At 37.8% G+C, this 20,703-nt stretch overlaps 2 protein-coding genes across 3 annotated transcripts in view; one reads left to right on the forward strand and one right to left on the reverse strand.

The window, feature by feature from the left end:
* LOC133304813 (protein MICRORCHIDIA 1-like) overlaps positions 1 to 9,700 on the reverse strand; it is a 42,829-nt gene extending 33,129 nt beyond the window's left edge. For both annotated transcript variants that reach the window (XM_061504876.1, XM_061504875.1), the window contains exons 1-6: positions 9,382 to 9,700; positions 9,203 to 9,277; positions 8,471 to 8,505; positions 6,577 to 6,655; positions 6,403 to 6,492; positions 5,615 to 5,690 (exon numbers count right to left, since the gene is read on the reverse strand). In XM_061504876.1, coding sequence (XP_061360860.1) covers positions 5,615 to 5,690; positions 6,403 to 6,492; positions 6,577 to 6,655; positions 8,471 to 8,505; positions 9,203 to 9,277; positions 9,382 to 9,664 — 638 coding nt within the window. In that variant the 5' untranslated portion in view covers positions 9,665 to 9,700. The remainder of the gene's footprint in view (positions 1 to 5,614; positions 5,691 to 6,402; positions 6,493 to 6,576; positions 6,656 to 8,470; positions 8,506 to 9,202; positions 9,278 to 9,381) is intronic.
* A 1,265-nt stretch (positions 9,701 to 10,965) lies between these two features.
* LOC133304815 (zinc finger BED domain-containing protein RICESLEEPER 1-like) lies at positions 10,966 to 15,057 on the forward strand. The gene is made up of 4 exons (XM_061504877.1): positions 10,966 to 11,319; positions 12,816 to 14,483; positions 14,568 to 14,874; positions 14,957 to 15,057. The coding sequence occupies exons 1-4, from the start codon at positions 10,966 to 10,968 to the stop codon at positions 15,055 to 15,057; spliced, it is 2,430 nt and encodes an 809-aa protein (XP_061360861.1).
* The last annotated feature ends 5,646 nt before the right edge of the window (positions 15,058 to 20,703 follow it).

Raw genomic sequence — 20,703 nt, forward strand, 5'->3', positions numbered from 1 at the left:
TTTCGAAGACGACATACCTTCCCAGACTCCCCCTGAGCAACAAAACCAGGTGGTTGCTCCATGTAAACTTCTTCTTGTAAATCACCATGAAGAAAGACATTTTTTATGTCAAGTTGAAGGAGTGGCCAGTGACGAACAGCAGCAAGAGCAAGAAATAGGCGGACGGACGCCATCTTAGCGACTGGAGAGAATGTATCGCTATAATCAAGGCCAAAGATTTGAGTAAAACCCTTGGCAACTAGGCGTGCCTTGAGACGATCAACATGGCCATCAGGTCCAACTTTCACAGTAAACACCCAGCGACAACCAACTATAGACTTCTCTGGAGGAGCAGAAACAAGGTCCCAAGTGCCATTGGTATGAAGTGCGGTCATCTCATCAAGCATCGTTTGGCGCCATCCTGGATGGGAAAGTGCTTCACCTGTGGTCTTAGGAATAGAAACAGAAGAAAGACTAGAAACAAAGGTGAAATGAGGAGCAGAAAGGCGATCATAGCTCAAGAAGGTATAAAGAGGATAAGGGTTACGAGTAGTACGTGTACCTTTTCTTTGAGCAATGGGAAGAGCCTCTGGTGAAGGATCCGGAGGGGAAGAATCAACTGCAGAGGGCAATGAGTCAGCAGGGGTCGAGTCGACTGGAGGTACTGTCTTACGACGCTGATAAGTGAGAAGTGGACGGTCCTTAGGTACTGGAGCAATAGGTGATGGCTTATCTGGAGTAGAAGCACCTGCATCTGGCAAAGACAAGTCAAGAAAAGGAACAGGAAGAACATGATCAACCTGTGACAATGGAGATGGGATAGAATTAAAGGGTTGTTGATCAAAAAAGGTGACATCCGCGGAAACTAAGTAACGCTTGAGGTCAGGAGAGTAACAGCGATAACCCTTTTGAAGACGAGAATAACCAAGAAAAATGCATTTAAAGGCTTTGGATGTTAACTTATCCTTACCAGGAGTGAGATCATGAACAAAACAGGTACAACCAAAAACATGTGGGGATAGAGGAAAGAGAGGAACATCTGGAAACAATAAGTTATGAGGAATATCATTATTAAGCACAGATGAAGGCATGCGGTTGATGAGAAAGCAAGAAGCAAGGACTGCATCAGCCCAGAAGTGAAGAGGAACATGCATGTGAATAAGAAGAGTCCTGGCAATCTCAATGAGATGTCTATTCTTACGTTCAGCTACTCCATTTTGTTGTGGAGTGTGAGGACAAGTGGTTTGGTGTAAAGTACCCTGTGTGGCTAAGAAGTGAGAAAAGTCAACAGAAACATACTCCTTAGCATTATCACTACGTAAAATACGAATAGAAGCACCAAATTGAGTATGAATTTCAGCAGAAAACTTTTGATAAATAGAAAACAACTCAGAGCGGTTTTTCATTAAATAAATCCAAGTACAACGGGAGAAATCATCAATAAAGGTGACAAAATACCGAAAACCTAAAATAGACACACTACGACTAGGACCCCAAACATCTGAATGAATAATTGAAAAAGGAGCATCAGCTCGTTTATTGACTCGATTAGCAAAGGAGGAGCGTATGTGCTTTCCTTGCTGACATGACTGACAATCTAAAGTTTGAAGACCGGATAAAAGAGGAACCATCTTCTGCAATTTCGCAAGACTAGGATGCCCGAGACGACTGTGGATGAGCTGTGGAGATTCTGTGAGAGAACAAGCAACTGAAGGACTCGGCACATCAAGGTAGAACAGACCCCGTGACTCACGGCCCACTCCAATCATCTTCCCCGTACCCGGGTCCTGCACAGAAACAGAATGGTTTGAGAATGTGACAATACAATTAAGAGAATTGATCAATTTACTAACCGATATTAAATTATAAGGGATGTGAGGAATGTAATAGACAGATGTCAAGGTCAATGAGGAGGTTGGACAGATTTGTCCAATCCCATGAACGGGGGCCTTAGTTCCATCAGCAAGAGTAAAAGAGGGTAAATTATTAGAATATGTAAGGGAAGAAAAGAGTTCCTTATTACCACAGAGGTGATCAGTAGCACCTGAGTCAAATATCCAAGGACCAAGTGATGCAGAATGAGAAACACAAGCAACAGGATTACCAGTTTCTGAAGCAGAGGCCTGAGATTGAGGAGAGGACTTCCTGAGAAGGGCCTGGAATGCTGCATATTCTTCAGAGGAGAGAGAGACTGAACCATTTGAAGCAGTATCCGATTGAGCTACATTAGCAGCAAAAGAAGGTCGCATGTGAGGATACTTGGTGTAGCAGCGTTCCTCATAATGACCAAGTTGCTGACAGTAATGACAACGAGGTCGCTGACCACGTCCGACTGGACCTCCTGGGCCTCCTGGGCCACGACCTCCTGGGCTACGTCCTCCTGGGCCTCCTGGGCCACGGCCTCCTGGGCCTCTACCACGACCACGTCCACCTCCAATATGCCCGCGAAAATCAGTACGGGAAACTAGAGCAGTAGAATCAACAGCAGAAGACGATGCAGGAGCAGATTTCTTATTCAAATTCAGAAGACGCTGATACGTCATGGATAGATCAGGCTCCCCACTAGTCAAGATAGTATCACGAACATTATCATATTCTTCGGGAAGGCCAGAAAGTGTGGCAACCATAAAGAGACGTTCCACCTGTTTCCGATATGCAGTAGCATCAGTAGGGTAAGGCAGCATATCCAAATATGCCTGCATCAAAGAGCGACTCTTGCCAATATATGTCTCCATCTGAATGTCGGATGATTTGCTCAATTCCATAAACTGAGAGATGATGAAATAGAGCTGCTGAACATCATTAGTGTAGAGGTTTTTTGCTTCCTCCCACACTTCAGTGCAAGTTTGAAATGAATAAAAGATATCCAAGACAATCGGATCAATGGATTGCCAGAGGATACTCAGAAGTTGGTTGTCAATCTTTTCCCAATCAGACTTGTCCTCCTTAGGGACATCAGTAGACTTAGTTGTGAGATGGTTCCCATATCCTTGTCCAAAGAACCAAACTCGAACAGAGGTGGCCCAGTTCTTGTAATTAACAGATCCCTTCAATTTTGAAGAGGTAATGGACCCAATATTGGTAGAGATGATATCTTGACCTCCGAATGAATTGGAGGGTTTGCTGCCATATCAAATCACAAAGATACAAACCGAATAAAGAGAGACAAACCTGATCACCAATCAAGAAGAGGTGCGCACAAAAAGTCGGACCCACAAAGAACCAACCACAGATCCAGAAAGAGGAGGAGAAGACGAGCTTCTCTGTCAAAGACCGGCCGGAAAAAGCTGCCGGAATAGTGCTCACGCGCCGGCAGAAGGTGGCGCGTGAAGCCCACGCGCAGAGAAGACTGGAGGCGCGTGAGAGCGCGTGACAACTCCGATGGTGGCCGGACTTCCACAGAGCAGGTCGCCGGGAGGAGAGGGTTCTGTTCGCGTTCGTTCCAGACTGAAAACTCGCCGGAAAAGTACTCCGGCAGCCTGAACAGTGGCTGATGGTGGCTGACGGTGGCTGATGGTGCTCTGGTGACTGTGGACACGTGCAGAAGATGCCTGGAGAGGACTTACAGCCTTTGATATCTTACCGGAAGGACGCACGGCAAAGAAAAGATGACTCCTAAGCAGTGAGCTTAGGTTTTAAAGCGAAGAACAAGATTTCTAAGCGGAAGCGAGGGTTCCCAGAACGAAATAGCTCTGATACCAAGTTAAATGTAAAAGAATACGTTGTGTATTGATCTGTGTCAGGGAGTTACAATATATAGAGACCCTAATGGGCTTAAGTGTAAGGCCCAAACCTAATCCAAACCTAATCCTAATACAGTCAGAATACAGTCAGACTATTTACGGATAAGACAGAATCCAATTATATCTAATCAAATCTAATCATATCATATCTAATATTCTAACAAAAACAATGTAGAGGCTACAATCAAGAAGCATTTTCGAGATGCAAAGGATCATGAATAAAGGGGGAAGGTCCCAAAGAACTTTCAAGCAACCATAATCCAAAACATGAACAAAGTGTTCCCAGCTTATATCGGACAGAAGTCTAGACAAAAGCGAAGGATAAATTGAGACCAAAAGATTTTTCCAATGTGCGAATGAGAGGGAACTACAGAAAAGAAACAACGAATAAAGGAAGCCATTGATGAACAACCAAAGTAGAACAAAGCGTGCGCGAGTACCGACATCGCCATGGCCACCAGTGGTTCTAATCGACCCACATCCATTGCCGGAGCCATCGAACATGATCAACCGTGAGATCCCAAGCTACAGATCTATCATCCTCAACCAATGGGTGTTGCAGAATTGCAATGGGATCCCAGTTAAAGTTCTTATACTTCTTGCATAAATGGGTCCTTACATTTTAAATAGTGGGACCCAAGCGAGGTTTTTTGCATGCTTATCCGCACCTAGAGGACAAAGTGAAAGTTTTAGGTAGAAATATTAATAGGAATACACCAACCTACAGGTGTACTCTAGGAAGAGTCGTAGAGGATTTTGCCTAGGTGATTGATTCTATAATTATGGGTCATTTGACTTTGTATTTATATAGTGGATTTATGGGAGATTGATTCCATAATTATGGGCAATTGATCAAGTATTTGCGGGGAATTTATGATAAATAGATGAGAACAGGGAGATCATTAGGCACACTCCGGAGTGGTTAGGTAATGACAAGTGCCACTTAAAAATATGACCACGAAAAGAATGTTTGCCAATAAAAAGAATTCTCATTGTGCCCAGGCACCCAGCCCACATATTCAGTGCTCGAAATTCAGGCTTGAAGTTTGTAAAGAATCAATTCAACTCAAAAACGTAAGTTGTTGGGTGAGGGCCTTTTTAACGATTTATATTATTCTCTAACACACCCCCCAACACGAGATAAATCTTTCATAGGCCTATATACACTAATTGATTACCATCTTTCAAAACATTAAGCCCTAAGGACTACTTACCATACTAGGTAAATCTTTCACCACTTACCAGACCACACATCAACAAATTTTCCGTTTTTGTTTTATAGTCACTCCTCTCCAAAAAAGTGTGCCATGTGAATCAGGAATTTATTCCACAGAAAGAGCAAGAAAACATGGGGGACACCACATCTACATTACATGAAAACATGTCCCAACCAAACCCCAACTTTGAAACCAATTATATATACCAGTTCTCTAAAATGGATGTTAATCATGTCAAATATGGCCATCAGCACAAAGAAATAAAAATATTGGGTATTCAGTAATGCAAACATTCAAGCACTTATGCTTGTCAACAATCTACTAGTACACTATGGTATCATTGGCACTGCACATAGCTCATTAAATCTTCCCATACAGTTCGAGTGAATAGTTAACATCTGAAGGAAGACCAATTTTTATTTTTTTATTTTTAAAAAGGACAGGAAATAAGGGTCCGTTTGGTTCGTTTCTTGTTTTCACTCAACTACAAAAATGTCACCTTGTTTTGACCATTTTCCTTTGTAAATTCTTGAAAACTATAATTAAAGTGAAAAACAAGGTGGTATTTTGGTAAAAATTAGGGAAAATAATAACAACTGAAAATGAAAATCAAACAAATTCTAAGATAATTAAAATCCAATCACATAAACCAATATATAAAGGATGAAAATGTACCTTGAACGCGTTGCACGACTGAAAACAATAACATCAGCACCCAATCTCATAGTACTAGTCTTGAATCCATTGCCATCTGGAACACATGATGTTATTTTACTTTGAAAAAAACAATTAGGTTTTATCACATCTAATCACATTCAGCCAACAAAAAAATGAAAGGAAATACTTTACAGAATAAGGTAAGAATAATAGACAAGTAACTTAATAGCACGGGTATATCTTCCAGGAACTTGTAGTCATGATAAAAAAAATAAAAAAAAGAGGTATTAATGTGTCATGGCATCCCTGGGGAGATACTATCATCGTGTTCATCCTAAAACAAGGAATGTAAACTTAATTGCTCTAACACCTAGGTGTCTGGATTATAACCTACAGATTGGACAAAATGACAGAGACATAGAAAACAACAAAATAATCATGTAAGGATATAACTAACAATATAACCAGTTATCTCACCAAAATAATGTATCCTTTACGACTGTTTGGTTTTTTTTTTTATTTTTTTCATTTGGTCATTATTTTGTCTCCTTTACAAAATCTTGAAAACAGGAAACAAAATGAAAACAACCATTCACAAAATCTTGAAAATCAGAAACTGAATGAAAACTAGATGGTGCTTTTGTAATTATTTGTGAAAATATATCAACTAAAAAAAAACAGAAAACAATACAAACAGCCTCCTCTTAAAAAGACAGAAACGTATATGGACTAGTAAAAAATATAATGGGAGTAGACTTCTTTAAGTCATATGTGGAAAAAGAAATGAATAAAATAAATTCAGTTACACTGTCCAATTGTTGTCTTTGACTTCTTTGAGGAATAACCCAAGCTCATGCATTTTCGTATCGAGTCAGGATCCATTCCACCACCATCATCTTCATACAAAACATGTACTCCAGTAAGCCTTTGTTGCCAATAATTAACATATCAAGCCAATAAAAAATGTTTGGATAGCATACCCAGGAAACATAATGCTGGTGAAGTATCCTCCATGATATCAAGCTTATCAACCTTTACAAAAGTTGCACCATTTTGAATCTAAACGTACAAACCAAAATTCAGTACTAGTCAAGCTCTATAAAAACATCAGTTTTTAAATAGCTTGTTTTAAAGTTCCACCATATTGGCAAGGCTTGATTGGAGGTAAGTTTGCAAGCATGCACGTCATTATGCAGTTTTACAGACAAGAAAATACCACTGAGATATTGTTGATTCAAATTAAAAATATATATTTAAGTGCCATTCGAACTATGAAAATATACTTTCATTCAATTCAAAGTATAGATTACTCCAAGACTACTACTCAGGACACTAGTAACATGTCTAAGAGACTAAGATCCTAGAGGGGCAGGTAGAAACCCACCCATAGGATTACCTCAAGTCTCCAACTTCAAGTATTTCTTCCCACAAGGAGGCTACTCAACTCCCTGGAAGATAGTCAAAATCGAGATCCTATCTATAATCAGGAGATGAAAACACGTAAATCATGTGATCATAACACGGATAATAAGATCCTACCTAAAATATAAAACTACATTCAAACATATATATATAATAAACATAAATAAGAAAAATAAAGGAATAGAATTTATATTTATAGTGAATAAGTGTTTTATTTTTTACTTAATAATTTATGTTTAATCCTTAAGCAGTACCTTAAATTAAGATACTCATCGACATATTTTATATTGTTATTTAAAAAATTATTAATTAAAATACTAATAGCATGCATTCATAATTTTATTATTTTATATTTATTTTAAAATATTTAAAAGAATGATGAATGATGATAAAAATTAAAGATACAATTAGGAAGCACTAAAACAAATACAAGATATGAATATGATATGATTATGATATATGAATACGATAAAATTTAAAAATTATAAGATACATGGCATATAATATTAATATAAAAAGACAAATCTTAAATTAAATTTAAAATATTAATATTTCATTAGTCCACTTTAGTCCTTGTAAATATAATAAAATATTATTATTTATTAAATTATTAAAGTATCCACTTGTACTAATATGCAAATTTAAAAAATAACTCAAAAAACATAAATTAGAAGTACCCTAACAGAATCACAATAACAAATAGAATTAGAGTAGATTGCTGCTCAACAGAAGCATGTAACAAAAGCAAGAGATTGAATCAGCAGAAGATACTGAAAGCTATGAAACAAGGGTAGGCCTTCGAAGAGAAGGAAACAGGATCAATACAGAAGAGACCAGACGAAGAATAAAAGGTCGAACCAGTAACAACAGAACACAAACACCAACAGTTGGCAGCACCAGTAGCACGATTCGTCTCATTAAGCTTTGGAACAGAATAGAAACAGGAACAAAATGGGGGTTAAAATTTGGGTAAAGATCAGGTTTCAGTTGAGTGAGTGGGTTTTGGAAAAAGGGTTTTCATAAGGATTGGTGAGATCTTCCAATCCTACAATCCCATGATCATGCACGGCGATCTCACCTAATCTTAACAAAACATGATCTAAGGTGCAAACAGGAACGTAAGAGGAGATAAAAATCATAAGATCATAATATAAAAGAAATTTTAACTACCTTGGTACCACGGAATCTCCAGGGGAGGAATGATCACCGAGCATGACTACTAGTCAAAGGGGATTATAACCCATTCACATGGAGAACACAAATTTTTATCCAATCCTTCAACCAGGGGAGCCAACCCATGTTGGTAGACCAATTTTGAAATGCCATAATATAAAGCCAACCGGGAGAGCACTTAAAGCCAACAACTAACATTTAACCATATATCTTCACGTGGATTAACAGAACTATCTCACAGGCTAGAAAAGAGTAGATTATTTTTTACTTAAATCATACCTCATCAACAGCATTATCCACTAGCTCAGCAATAGCTGCCAATAATGAAAGGCACATATGAATAAAAGATAAGTGCATCATATACTGAAATTCTGACAAAGTTGTCGCCAAAAAATAAAAAAAAAGGGTCTTCATTCAACATTTAAAAGAAGCATTAAGATATTCTAAATACTCTTCTTCATGCAATCCAAAATCAACTATGAAGCCCATTATTTTTATTACTAACCCTCCCCATTTCCCCACCGAAGTCATAGAAACAAACTCATACAGAAATTTGAAACCTAAATCAATAAAATATGACCAAGTCTTTTAACTTCTTGGATGCACACAAAGAGGGTCTTCGTTTGCTATTTCCCAGTTAAAACTTCATAAAGACTGAGAGCATAACTTGTGTCTGGCTCTAGCCTTGCCAAGCAACCAACTTCATTAGTGGTAGCAATTTGCAGTAGTTGCATGAAAGATCAACCACTATCTTCCAACAAAACAAAACCAAAAAAGAAATCATACGTATCTTGACGAACAGATAATTACATGCTAAACCAGGCAAAACAAAAATAAGGGTTAAAGGATTTTAAAAAAAAAAAAAAAAAATTATAAAAGATTTCAAAGGCAAATCAATTCTTATTTCAAAACTCTCAAACTAAGAATTCTATTTATAATCAAATCAACAAGCAAAATTTGTTCTTACAAGCAATTATTGTTAGAAATACAAGTGAGCTAAAGAAAGCACACCTCCAAAAGCCCACTTATGGGAAGTTGCGTTAGAATGAAGAAACTTGGGATGAACCCGGGCATGTTCCAAGTGACCTGAAATTTGGGTAAAATCAGTAAGAGAATGATGTGAATTGTAGTAATTAAATTACAAAAAATAAAAATAAAAGCCACAGGGCTAAATGTGCAAATTGCAAAACCTTGAAATGGCGCTGGCTTCGAAGCGGGACCAACAACGTAATCTCCAGCTTTCCAGAAACTTCGAGAATCAAGGGTTTGGCGGTCAGAGATCGAAGGAGCTGAAATTGACGCAGGGGTTTCCTGCTGCTGAACCTCAACTTGTGGCACGGCCACCGATTGAGTCTTCTGCGAAGACGCGGCGTTCTTTGTAGGAGCGGCGACTTCGGCGATGTCGGCGTCGTCACCGGAGTCAATGTCGACGACGGGGACGTCGTTTTTCTCTGTTTTGGGAAGCACAGACATGGTTGCGACAATCAGAAATCGTGAACTCTAACAGTCCCCAAGACACAGGGTTCTAAGATGAAACTTCTCGATAATTTAGGCGGGGGATTATATATTTTATTATTTTTGTTTTGGTAAAAGATGGAATATAAATTTTAGAGTAAATACTAAATACCCTTCTCGGTACGATGCTCGCTTTAATCCCTAACAAATAAAAAGATTATTCGTGGTCCTAATAAATTCAAAGTGAATCCATTTTAGTTATTTTAAGGGATAAATATAGGTCTTTTTTGAATTTGTAAGGGACCACGATTTCAACTAAATAGGTCCATTTTGAATTTCTTATGTACCACGAATAGTCTTTTTATTTGCTAAGGACTAAAACGGGCATCGTGAAATTTGCTGAGGACCAAAAAGGATATTTACTCTAAATTTTAACCTATCAATCTGTGGAACGGTTGAATCGGAATTTTAAGGGAATAGGAAAATGATAAAGTTATTTGAGATTCTAATTTTTAAAAATCTCAAATTTTAAAGTGGCAAAAGAATTAAACATGGATTTAAAAAAAAATTGAAATATTAATATAAAATAGACATTTTATTATAACGAGGCAAACACATGAGCATATTAAATAAAATAAAATAAAAACACAATATAAAAGTGAAATAGGAAAAGATGCAATATTTCACCAGAAATTAATGCATATGTGAAAATTCTAAATTCAAACATGTTCAAACTCAACTACAACAAACGCGTGCATCTCACACATGCGATTTCTTTTCGTCTATTAGGGTTTTCTCCGCTCTTTCTCTATGGGAGAAACCAGACCAGCTCCTAAAGAGGAAGATGACAATCTGAAACGTAGCACGAAGAAACCTAAGGGGCTTGAAATTCAAGACGCGGTCATGGATGAACACATGCAGATGAGAGACGCTGGTGTCCAAGTGGAAGCAAAATCGCAGAAATCTGAAGCAACGATTGAACCAGAAACTTTGGGGGAACCGAACATCAAGGAAGCTGAGGTTGAGAAAAAGAAACAAGTATCTTATAAAGACTCACTCCTTAACCACAACCTAAATGGGGTTGGAGTTTATGTAGAGAGCAGTGATGAATATTGGGTATTTCAGCAGAAGAAAGTTGACGCCTTTGAAGAGGCTCTGGAAGGAAGATCTGAAATCTGGAAAGATGACACTCTTTGTCCTATGTACCAAATCCCTAGCGAGGAGCACAAAGAGGACTGCAAGGAATGGAGAAACGCTCTGATTTTCAAGCTTTTGGGGAAGAAGAAGGAATGTGTTTCTTGATGAATCGTCTTCCGAAAATGTGGAGTATCAAAGGTCCTTACGAATTTGTGGACCTAGATAATGACTTCTACCTAGTAAGACTTTGGGACGAGCAAGACTATAAGCACATATTGGAGGAAGGACCCTGGATAGTGGCGGACCACTATGTTACCGTGCAGAAATGGCGACCTATGTTCAACCCCCATGATGACAGTATGAGGAAGCTGGTTATTTGGATTCGCATCCCAGGTTTTCCCCTTGAGTTCTATAAATCTAAGCATCTTAGAAATATAGGCAATTCATTCGGCAGAACTATAAAAATTGACAGAAACTCTATCAGACTAGGAGAGTCTGGTGTGGATGAGTTCACAAAGAAGGATAAATTTGCTAGGGTATGCGTAGGGGTGGCAATTTGTGACACGACCCGCGAACCCGACCCGGACCCGACACGAAAATTTCGTGTATGGGTCAACCCGTTTAGTAAATGGGTCGTGTTAGGGTTGGAAAATAGTGACACGAAAAAATCGTGTCGGGTCACGGGTCAACCCGTGAACCCACTTTGACCCGTAAAAAATCTGGTATCAAATACGCCTTAGCCCTTTAGAGTTTAGGGTTTCCATTTAACAACGCAGCTCTATTCTATCTCGCCTCTCTACGCTGTCTGCTCTCGCCTCCAGGGGTTTCTTCTTGTGTGCGTTGTTTAACTCGGTCCTTGAAGGTGAGGCACCTACAAATACGCTCGTGTTTCCTCTCCTCTTTCAGCTGCGCACCAGCAAACAAAGGGGTAAGACGTTTACCTTTTCTGTTTTGTTCCCCTCTGTGATCAATCGTGCTTAAATTTGGGTCTTTCTTTCATTCCACTGCAGGTTTCCCGTTTCTGAGTTCTGACCAGCCGTGGAAGAGTTTCTCTTTCCTCTTGCATGCAATTGGATTCAAGCTCTGTACGGTTGATTTCTGAAGGTAACCAATTGATTTCTGAAGTTTTCTTTTTTTTCTTGTTCTCCTACCCTGTACGGTTGCATGTGAGATTAGGAATGATAGTTGTTATGTTTCCTCTCTCCCTGTTTCGGTTTCCAAGTATGCCTCAAGAACAAGAAGTTAGCTTATTGTCTCTTATTTCATTACTTCTACTCATTTAGACCGATTTGGACATAACTCTCACAAATTCAAAGAAGTGTTCTTGAAATTGAAATTCTCACTGTTGACTAAAAGGTGTATTAATCTAAGTCAGAACATTAATGTGGCTTAGGAACTATGAAAATTCTAAATATCTTCTTAATGTGAAGATCAAATTATAGCGAGCATGAAAATAGTTTTTCTTTAGACTTTAGTTGTCCTGTGATCTGATTACTTGGACGAGGAATATGTGAGATAAATAAGCAATGTTAGACCCCTGTTGATGGCATAAACCGAGCTTGTCAATGTAGTCTACATTGAGCAGCTTGGTCACGATTAGGTGATCAATGAAGTGAAATTAAAGCAGAAAACTTTTGGTCTTGAAAGCATAAGAAACTGATTAGAGTATAGAAGTGGAAGAATAGGAATTTCTTACAAACATGTCAGTAGTTCTTAATTTTTTGGTCTTCGCTGCAAGTTTCCATAATCCTGGTTCCATAAATTACTTGCTATAGTTGGCAGTAGTTCTTACAAATACAAACATGTCTTTTTTTTAGAGACTTGGCAATCTGCATTAGCACTTGGACATTTCCTATTGCATTGCCATCTATTTTTAAAGTTGCTATTGCTTACACTAGTCTTTGGAACTGCATTGGAATAGTTTGTGCATGAAACTTTTTAACTTTGTGATCCATATATAATATATGTAAATTCTGAATTTTGCTTTCTCATTTATATAATAGATATTCTAACTTCTCCTTTTTACATGTAGATGGACTTTGAATCACACAACAGCAGTGGAGAGAATATGATGGATCACGAGGTTGATGTTCAAGATGCAAATGTTGAGGGTGATAATACGGCTGGGTCAACAGGCACAAAGGCGCCAACAAAGAAACCGAGAAAGTTAGTATCCAAGGTTTGGCAACACTTCGAGCGCATTCCAATAAATAAGGATGGATGTAAAATTCAAGCCAAATGTAAGTATTGTGATCAATTATACATGGCTGATAGTAAATATGGCACTGGTAATTTAAAGCGACATTTGGATGGATGTGTGAGAAGAGATACTAGGGATGTTGGGCAGATGATGCTTTCAACTCAAAATAGCTCCTTCAGTTTAGAGCCTAAATTTGACCATGAGAAATTTAGGGAGTTATTGATAGCTGCCATTATTATGCATGATTTGCCATTTCAATTTACTGAATGGCAAGGCATTAGAGCTCTTCTTCTATATTTGCGTGCGAATTTGAATATTATAACTAGAAACACAGTGAAGGCCGATTGTGTTAAGTTGCATAAAAGGGAGAAAGATAGATGCTTGAATATGTTAAAGGAGAATATCAGTAGAGTTAGTTTAACATCTGATTTATGGACTTCTTTAAACACTGATGGATTTATATGTTTGACTGCACATTTTGTTGACAAGAGTTGGCATCTGCATAAAAGAGTTCTAAATTTTGGGTTTATGCCACCTCCACATACTGGAATCTCATTGGCTGAAAAAATTCACACCTTTTTGAAGGATTGGGGGTTAGATGGGAAATTTTTTTCAATTACATTGGATAATGCTTCTGCAAATGATGTTTGTGTTCAATTTTTGAGAGATCAACTGTTGATTGGAGGTGGACTTTTATGCAATGGTGAGTTTTTTCATGTGAGATGTTGTGCTCACATATTAAATTTGATAGTTCAAGAAGGATTGAAAGAGGTTGATGCATCTATTGTGAAAGTTAGGGAAAGTGTTAAGTATGTGAAGGGGTCACAAGCAAGGAAACAAAATTTTTTGCAGTGTGTTGCTCAAAGTTCTCTTGCATCTAGAAGAGGTTGTAGGCAAGATGTTCCAACAAGATGGAATTCTACTTTTCTTATGCTTGATAGTGCACTCTTCTATAAACGTGCCTTCATGCACCTTGAGTTAAGTGATTCCAACTACAAATATTGTCCATCTAGAGATGAATGGGATAGGATAGAAAAGATCAATGAGTTCTTGCATGTATTTTATGATATTACTTGCGTCTTCTCTAAAACCAAGCATCCAACTGCAAATCTTTACTTTCCTTATGTTTTTACTGCACATCTGACGTTACAAAAAGGATTGAAAAGTGATGATGCTTATATTGTGAATATGGCTGAAAAGATGTTCACTAAATTTGACAAATATTGGTCTGAATTTAGTATGATTTTAGCCATAGCTGTCATTTTGGATCCTAGATATAAGATGAGTTTTGTTGAATGGTGCTACAATAAGTTGTATGGTGATGATGGGGTGAACGAATCCACAAAGGTGAAAGACAAATTGGTTTCCTTGTTTAATGAGTATGCAAATGATGGAATCAGAAACTATTCATCTATTTCTTCAACAAGGAGGGCTACAGATGGTGGGAGTGAGACAATTGATGAAACCTCAATTTCTACTACATCTAGAGATGTTTTGAGTGTAAGTTAACATAATTATTTGTCTTGTAATTGTTTATATTCTTTTGTATATTTATTGATATTATTTATTTTATAATATTGTTAGGAATTTGATACTTTTCATGAAGTGGTTGTGCCACAAAAGACTCAGCTTGAATTATATTTAGAGGATCCAAGGATTGACAGAAGAAATATTAGCTTGGATGTGTTATCATATTGGAAGGCTAATCAATTTAGGTATCCAGAAGTTGCTGCAATGGCAAGAGATATTTTTGGGATACCTATTTCTAGTGTTGCTTCGGAAAGTGCTTTTAGTGTTGGAGGAAGAGTACTTGATCAATACCGAAGTTCACTCAAACCTGACATAGTTGAAGCATTGATTTGCACTAGAGATTGGTTATATGGAAAGCAAGGTAATATACATTATCAATCACTTATTCATTAACTGTTTATTTTAAGGATTTTAATTAACTCATTTGATTTTTATTTTTATAGAGCAAACAACAATAGCTTTGGAAGAATTGACAGAAGATATCATGGACATGAATCTACATTCAATAGCTGATCATGGCGCTCAAAATTACTCAGTTGCTTAATGACTTTTATATTTCAAATTTTTCATCAGTTAAATGATCTTGAATTTGTGATCTTAATTTGTATTTCGGTGGAAGAAGTTGCTGTAAGAATGAGAAATTTGTTGTAGGTTGCATTTAATTATGTTTTGATGTTGGATTGATGGAGTTCAATGTAGTAAGTTATTTTGATTTGAATTAGATTGAACAGTTTTAATATGATTTGAATTAATATCACTTTCTGTTTACTCGTGTCGGGTCAAGGGAAGATGTTGGATGTGTTTCCTGACTACAGGAAAGAAGCTGAGGATCATCTATCAAAAGCTGTAAGCAAGACTGAATTGTTAGTTTCTGTGATTTAATGCGTATTTATACTGATATTTAAGCGAATGATTTATAATTGAATCTTCTGTGCCCCAGGTTAAGTTAAACCCATCTCTTGCAGATGCTTGGCTATGTTTAGGTAACTGCATTTGGAAGAAAGGAGATTTATCTGCTGCAAAGAACTGCCTTAGCCTTGCCTTAAACAAGGTTAGCATTGATCATAGATTTCCATGACTTACATTACGTGACTGATGAAGTATGCACAGGATTGTTTTTATGGCTTGGTTTTCACGTGACTGATCATAAGTTAAACCCATCTCTTGCATATGCTTGGTTTTCATGGATCTTTTTAATTACATTAATTGTAGCACAGGATTGTTTTTATGGCTTCTCCTTCAAGCTGTCTCTTTGATAAGTATGCAGAGGGCTTGATTTGCATTGTTGTATTAACAATCTTGCTTTCTTTTCTCATCTTTGTTTTTGTCTCCTTGTTCACAAGGATGTTATATATTACATACTCATCCCTATCTATTTATTTCTTCTAATTTGAATAAAATTTATTGCTTCTAAGAAATTTAAATAATAAAATTCAATATTTCCTTCCCTTTCTTGAGAAAATGGGAAATAAAAAGTGAGGGAAACATCTCTTTTTCCATTACCAAATAGGTAGCAAAAAAATCACTGTTGAATATGAATATTGCTCTTTTTCAAGGAATATATTCCATCTCTACTTTGCCTGTAAGGTCAGTGTAAAGAATAGCCTTTTATTTCATTACTCGTGTCGGGTCGGGTCGTGTCGGGTCGTGTCGTGTAAAATACAGATTGCCCTCAAATTCGGGTTATATCGTGTCAACCCGTTTATACATGGGTCGTGTACGGGTTGAATTTTATAACACGATTTGTTAATCGTGTCGTGTTCGGGTTGAGGCTATTCGTGTTCGTGTCAGACACAGGTTGACCCGAACCCGACCCATGAACACGAATTGCCACCCCTAGGTATGCGTAGAAATTGATATGAAAAAAGGCTTCCTAGCCAAGTTTAGAATTGCGGACAGAGTTTTTCCCGTAGCTTATGAAAGGTTACACCTTATCTGTTTTAATTGTGGTGAGTATGGTCATAAGCATGATTTTTTCCCAAGGAACATCACCACCTCCTCTCCTCAGAAGGAATCCCCTACAGAAATACCAAACAGGAAAATATTGCCAAATGCAGTTCAGAAACACAAAGAAGTTGAGTTTCAAGATCGTGGAAGCTGGATGATTGTCCAAAAATTTAATAGAAGGAAAAAACTCATAGATGATCCCTCACAATCTTGATAGATTGTTCCTTCCCAATCAAAGATAAGAAATGAGAACATCCAACAAAAGGAGGGGGCTCTCGTTTTGAAGTTATTAGCATGGAGGATCAAGAATTAACACAGGATACAGAGAACCTCACTATGATAAAGAGGAAGGGTGGTAGTATCCCACAGCAAACCCCCAAAGATTCTAAAAGTCAACAGCCCATTGAGCAAGAACAAAAAAGAAGTGAGGTTACTAAGGTTAGATCCTCCGAGAGACCAAATAAACAAGGAAAATGGAGCCAGTCTTCAAACCAGCATTTCAAGAAAGGCAACACTTCACCCTTGATTCCTAAACAAGGCCGCACCACCCCTGTATCCAAAACAGGCCCTTCTGCCCATGCCCCTACCCCAATGGTTCAAAGAGAGTCTTCCCAGCATTCGTCCAGTGATAAGGAGGTAATTTCTTCTACTAAAGCTGCTAAGCCTCCTTGCCCCCTAAGACAAGAGAAAGACAAACCTCCTGATAGCCTGAAACTGATGCGTGCTCACCAATATTCTATGTCTAATAGAAATCCCTTGGATGAGGTAGTACAAGTCTACTCAAATAGGCTCTAAGTGCCTTGGCTCTCTGTCCACCCCTTCTTGATTTGGTTTCCTTATGATAGTGTGAACTTGGAATGTTAGAGGAGTAAGGAAGAAAGGTCTCTCTGCCCTCCTAAAATATTTTGTTATGGCTAACCGTACTCAGCTGCTGGTGTTGATTGAAACTAGGATCGGTGGAAGGAAGGCTGAAAAGATCTATAAAAAATAGGTTTTGACAGCCAATACCATAAAGACCCTATTGGTTTCTCAGGAGGAATCTGTCTTTTGTGGAACAAGAATGAGGTAGAAGTGAGCATTCTTGAAGCAGAACACCAGTTTGTCCACACTAAGTTGTCTTGGAAAGATCCGGTCAAAGAAGAATTTTTCACAGCCATTTACGGCAGTCCTAGAAGAATGGAAAGAATTACTTTGTGGGATGATCTAGAGAGAATAAAAAGCCTGACCACTCGCCCTTGGGTTCTTATGGGGGACTTTAATGCTTACCTTAGCCCTTCTGAAAAGAAAGGTGGTAGTGGGGCTGCTTGAAACTCTATCCAAGAATTTCGAGACTGTTTGGAATGTTGTGGCTTGGCTGATCTGGGGTTTAATGGCCTTAACTTCACTTGGAAAAAGGGAGAATCTCCTAGAAAGACTAGACAGAGCAGTTTCTAATGAGGAATGGCTCCATCTTTTCCAGACAGAACTGTTATTCACCACCACTTTAATGGGTCTGATCATAGACTAATCAGTTTGGGGGAGCACATACAGATGAATAATAGCAGAGGTACACATCCTTTCAAATTCCTGGACGCATGGCTGCTGCATGAGGGATTTGATAGCATTACCACCTCTAGTTGGGCCAGAAATATGGATTGGATTTCTGCCAGAAATACTTTCCAACAACCTGCCTCGATTTGGCACTATTCTACCTTCCTAGAAATGCTCAAAATGAAAAGAAGAATTCAAGCAAGACTTAGAGGTATTAATAAGGAGTGTAAGAACTCGTACCGTTAAATAATTAAATAAATAAGATTATCGATGTCGGAGCATGGATTTGATAAAGATTATGCATAATTATGGTAAGATAAATATTTAGAAAGTCGAATAATACTTAAAGCCACTTTTCAGACGAAAAGTGCAGATATCGGTTCTGCTTCGCTGTATAAATGCGTACTAGTGAAGTAACCCGAAAAATTATCTTAAAAATATAAATATTCCTATAAAAATATCTAGGTGAAGGAAACCAAGTTTGGAGTTAGAATAATGAGCGGTAATGTCAGAACTAATACCGGCTACATATAAAACGCGTATCGACAAAGTGCTGCAAAAATTATAAGAAAAATATGATAATTCCTAGAAAAGTGGCTAGGTTCTGAATATGAAGTTTGAGATTAAAATAATTAGCGGAGCTATTAGAACTAATAATGAGGGATTAAGTTAATGCACCTTTAAATAGGAGAGCACATTAACCTAGGTCAGAAATATGCACCCTCCTACATGACACTCAAAAGCTGCACTTTGCTCTCCACCTTGCCACCACCTTCTTCTTCAAGAAAAATTTCCAAGTGACCACCTTTCTCCATGTTTTCTTCACCAAAACACCATAGATGAGTGTAAGCAAGCTTTGTGAGGGAGAAATGCAACTCATCTCTAAGTTGTAGCTATTGTGTGGTAAGGGGTTGAGGGCTGACTTCACTAGTTAGTGGTGTTGGAGCCATTTCCTTGGCATTTGAAGCTTCAAGAAGCTATTTTGTGGAGTAAAGGACCAAGCTTGAGGATCATTTTTCGTAGCCTTGTTGTAGCAGAACAATAGGGTGGTGTAGAGTGCTCCAAGATCATCCATTTCCCTCTGTTTTGGAAGTGTTGGGTGTTTAAAATTTGTTGGGTGAAAAGTGTATTATGATGAAAACGTTCCTCAGTTCACTAAGGAAGAACACAATTGTTCTCTTAGTTTAACCCAAGTGCGCAAATGCACGCATCAAGTAATAAATGGGAGTATTATGCCCAGATTATCGTTCCCACGAGGATAGAACTCTAATTAGTGTCTTATATTATTTTATAAATAATGAAAATGAAAAGAAAAGTTAGTAATTGACCTGTTTGGTCAAACGTTCCTTACTGTCTTGACAACGTTCCTCAAGGACAGTAGGTTCAATCAGACAGTAAACAATTCATCGCTTCGTTATGTATGTTATCCTTCTTGTTTAGGGAAGGATCAACAATATTCATGAGAGTTTTATAGATACAAGATTAAATAAAGAAGAAAAATACAAAAAGTAATAACAATAATCAAGAGACAACAGGGTGGATGGTTTAAAAACAATAATAACAGAAAGAACGGATCCACTGCTCCATTCTTAAATGGTTAGTTTCTCTACTCAAGACTCAACACTTATGTATTTGGTTCTAGTTGCCTTTCTGCCAACGTCTGATTCTTCAGCTTATGGACTAGATGGCTCACAAGTTTCCATATTTCTATGGCTCCCTTGACTCCAATAGGTACTTAGTGCAGAACCTTAAAATGAACAAAGTGGTCCCTTATTCCTAAGGCAACCAGCAATACTGTTTCCATAGTACTGCCTTCCCTCTCTGGTTAAGCTGTCTGAAATCCCTTCCTTATGGAAAATCCTTTCTCAGTATGTGTTCAATTTCCAAAGATACACAATGAATACAGCACACTTAACTAGAGAAACACAAAAGCTGTAATACAAGAGTTTCAAAAATAACATTTTAAGAACTTTGCAGTTTTTCCATTCCACAGATAGTTTAGCCCATGGCTACTAATTTAAACATAATTATTTCAAACTGAAGTCCCATAGACCCGAGATTCAGTTCAGAGATAACGAGTGGAAATGAGAGAAATAACACTTGTATTTAAATGAAAACAAATTGATTACAATAAAATGAAAAGTGGAGAAGATGGTTGTTGCTCGTGAGGAGTCTCAAGTGAGTGATACAGAAAGAAGAAGAAGTGTTGTCACTTAACTAAAGTTAAAACTATACAAATAAAAACTACAAAAATAAACTAAGTGATCTCTTCTTAAGGAATTCAATCCCTTAGAAATTCGATGGATGTCTTCGTGCTGGAACGTCCTATTTATAGGTAGAAGCGCGACTGGCAAGCTTGTAAATTCTTTGGAGTCGGTTTCTTGACTGCATGAAAGGGGCGGTGTGAACAGTGCTTTGAGGGGCGCACGTGGCTAGATGAGACAGTTTTTGTTAAGATTTGTCTTTCCTTCTGACTTTCCCCATGCCTTGCTTTCCTTTTCGGCCAATAGAAACTGTTTATTCCCTGTTGTGCACCTTTCTCCTTGGTTGAGTGTTGCCCACTTGTGCTTAATTAGAAACTTCTTTTCAACGTTTCCTGAAAAGTGGTCAGAAAGATTGAGTGAGTGAAGCAGGTATAATTAATGTTCCAAATCTGTTTCCCTTTTTATATATTTTCCAAAGATTACGTCACCTTCCGTTCCCCACTATGTTT

The sequence above is a fragment of the Gastrolobium bilobum genome, unplaced genomic scaffold (genome assembly GCF_033153095.1).
Source record: "Gastrolobium bilobum isolate Gb01-03AN ecotype WA unplaced genomic scaffold, APGP_CSIRO_Gbil_v1 utg482, whole genome shotgun sequence".
Lineage (NCBI taxonomy): Eukaryota > Viridiplantae > Streptophyta > Magnoliopsida > Fabales > Fabaceae > Gastrolobium > Gastrolobium bilobum.

What these genes read in the sequence shown, in the direction of transcription:
- LOC133304815 (XM_061504877.1), top strand. Translation starts at nt 10,966, where the DNA reads ATGTGGAGTATCAAAGGTCCTTACGAATTTGTGGACCTAGATAATGAC. An exon ending in AGAAGGATAAATTTGCTAGG is followed by an intron (nt 11,320 to 12,815) that starts GTATGCGTAGGG and finishes TTTTACATGTAG; the next exon opens with ATGGACTTTGAATCACACAA. An exon ending in TTGGTTATATGGAAAGCAAG is followed by an intron (nt 14,875 to 14,956) that starts GTAATATACATT and finishes TTATTTTTATAG; the next exon opens with AGCAAACAACAATAGCTTTG.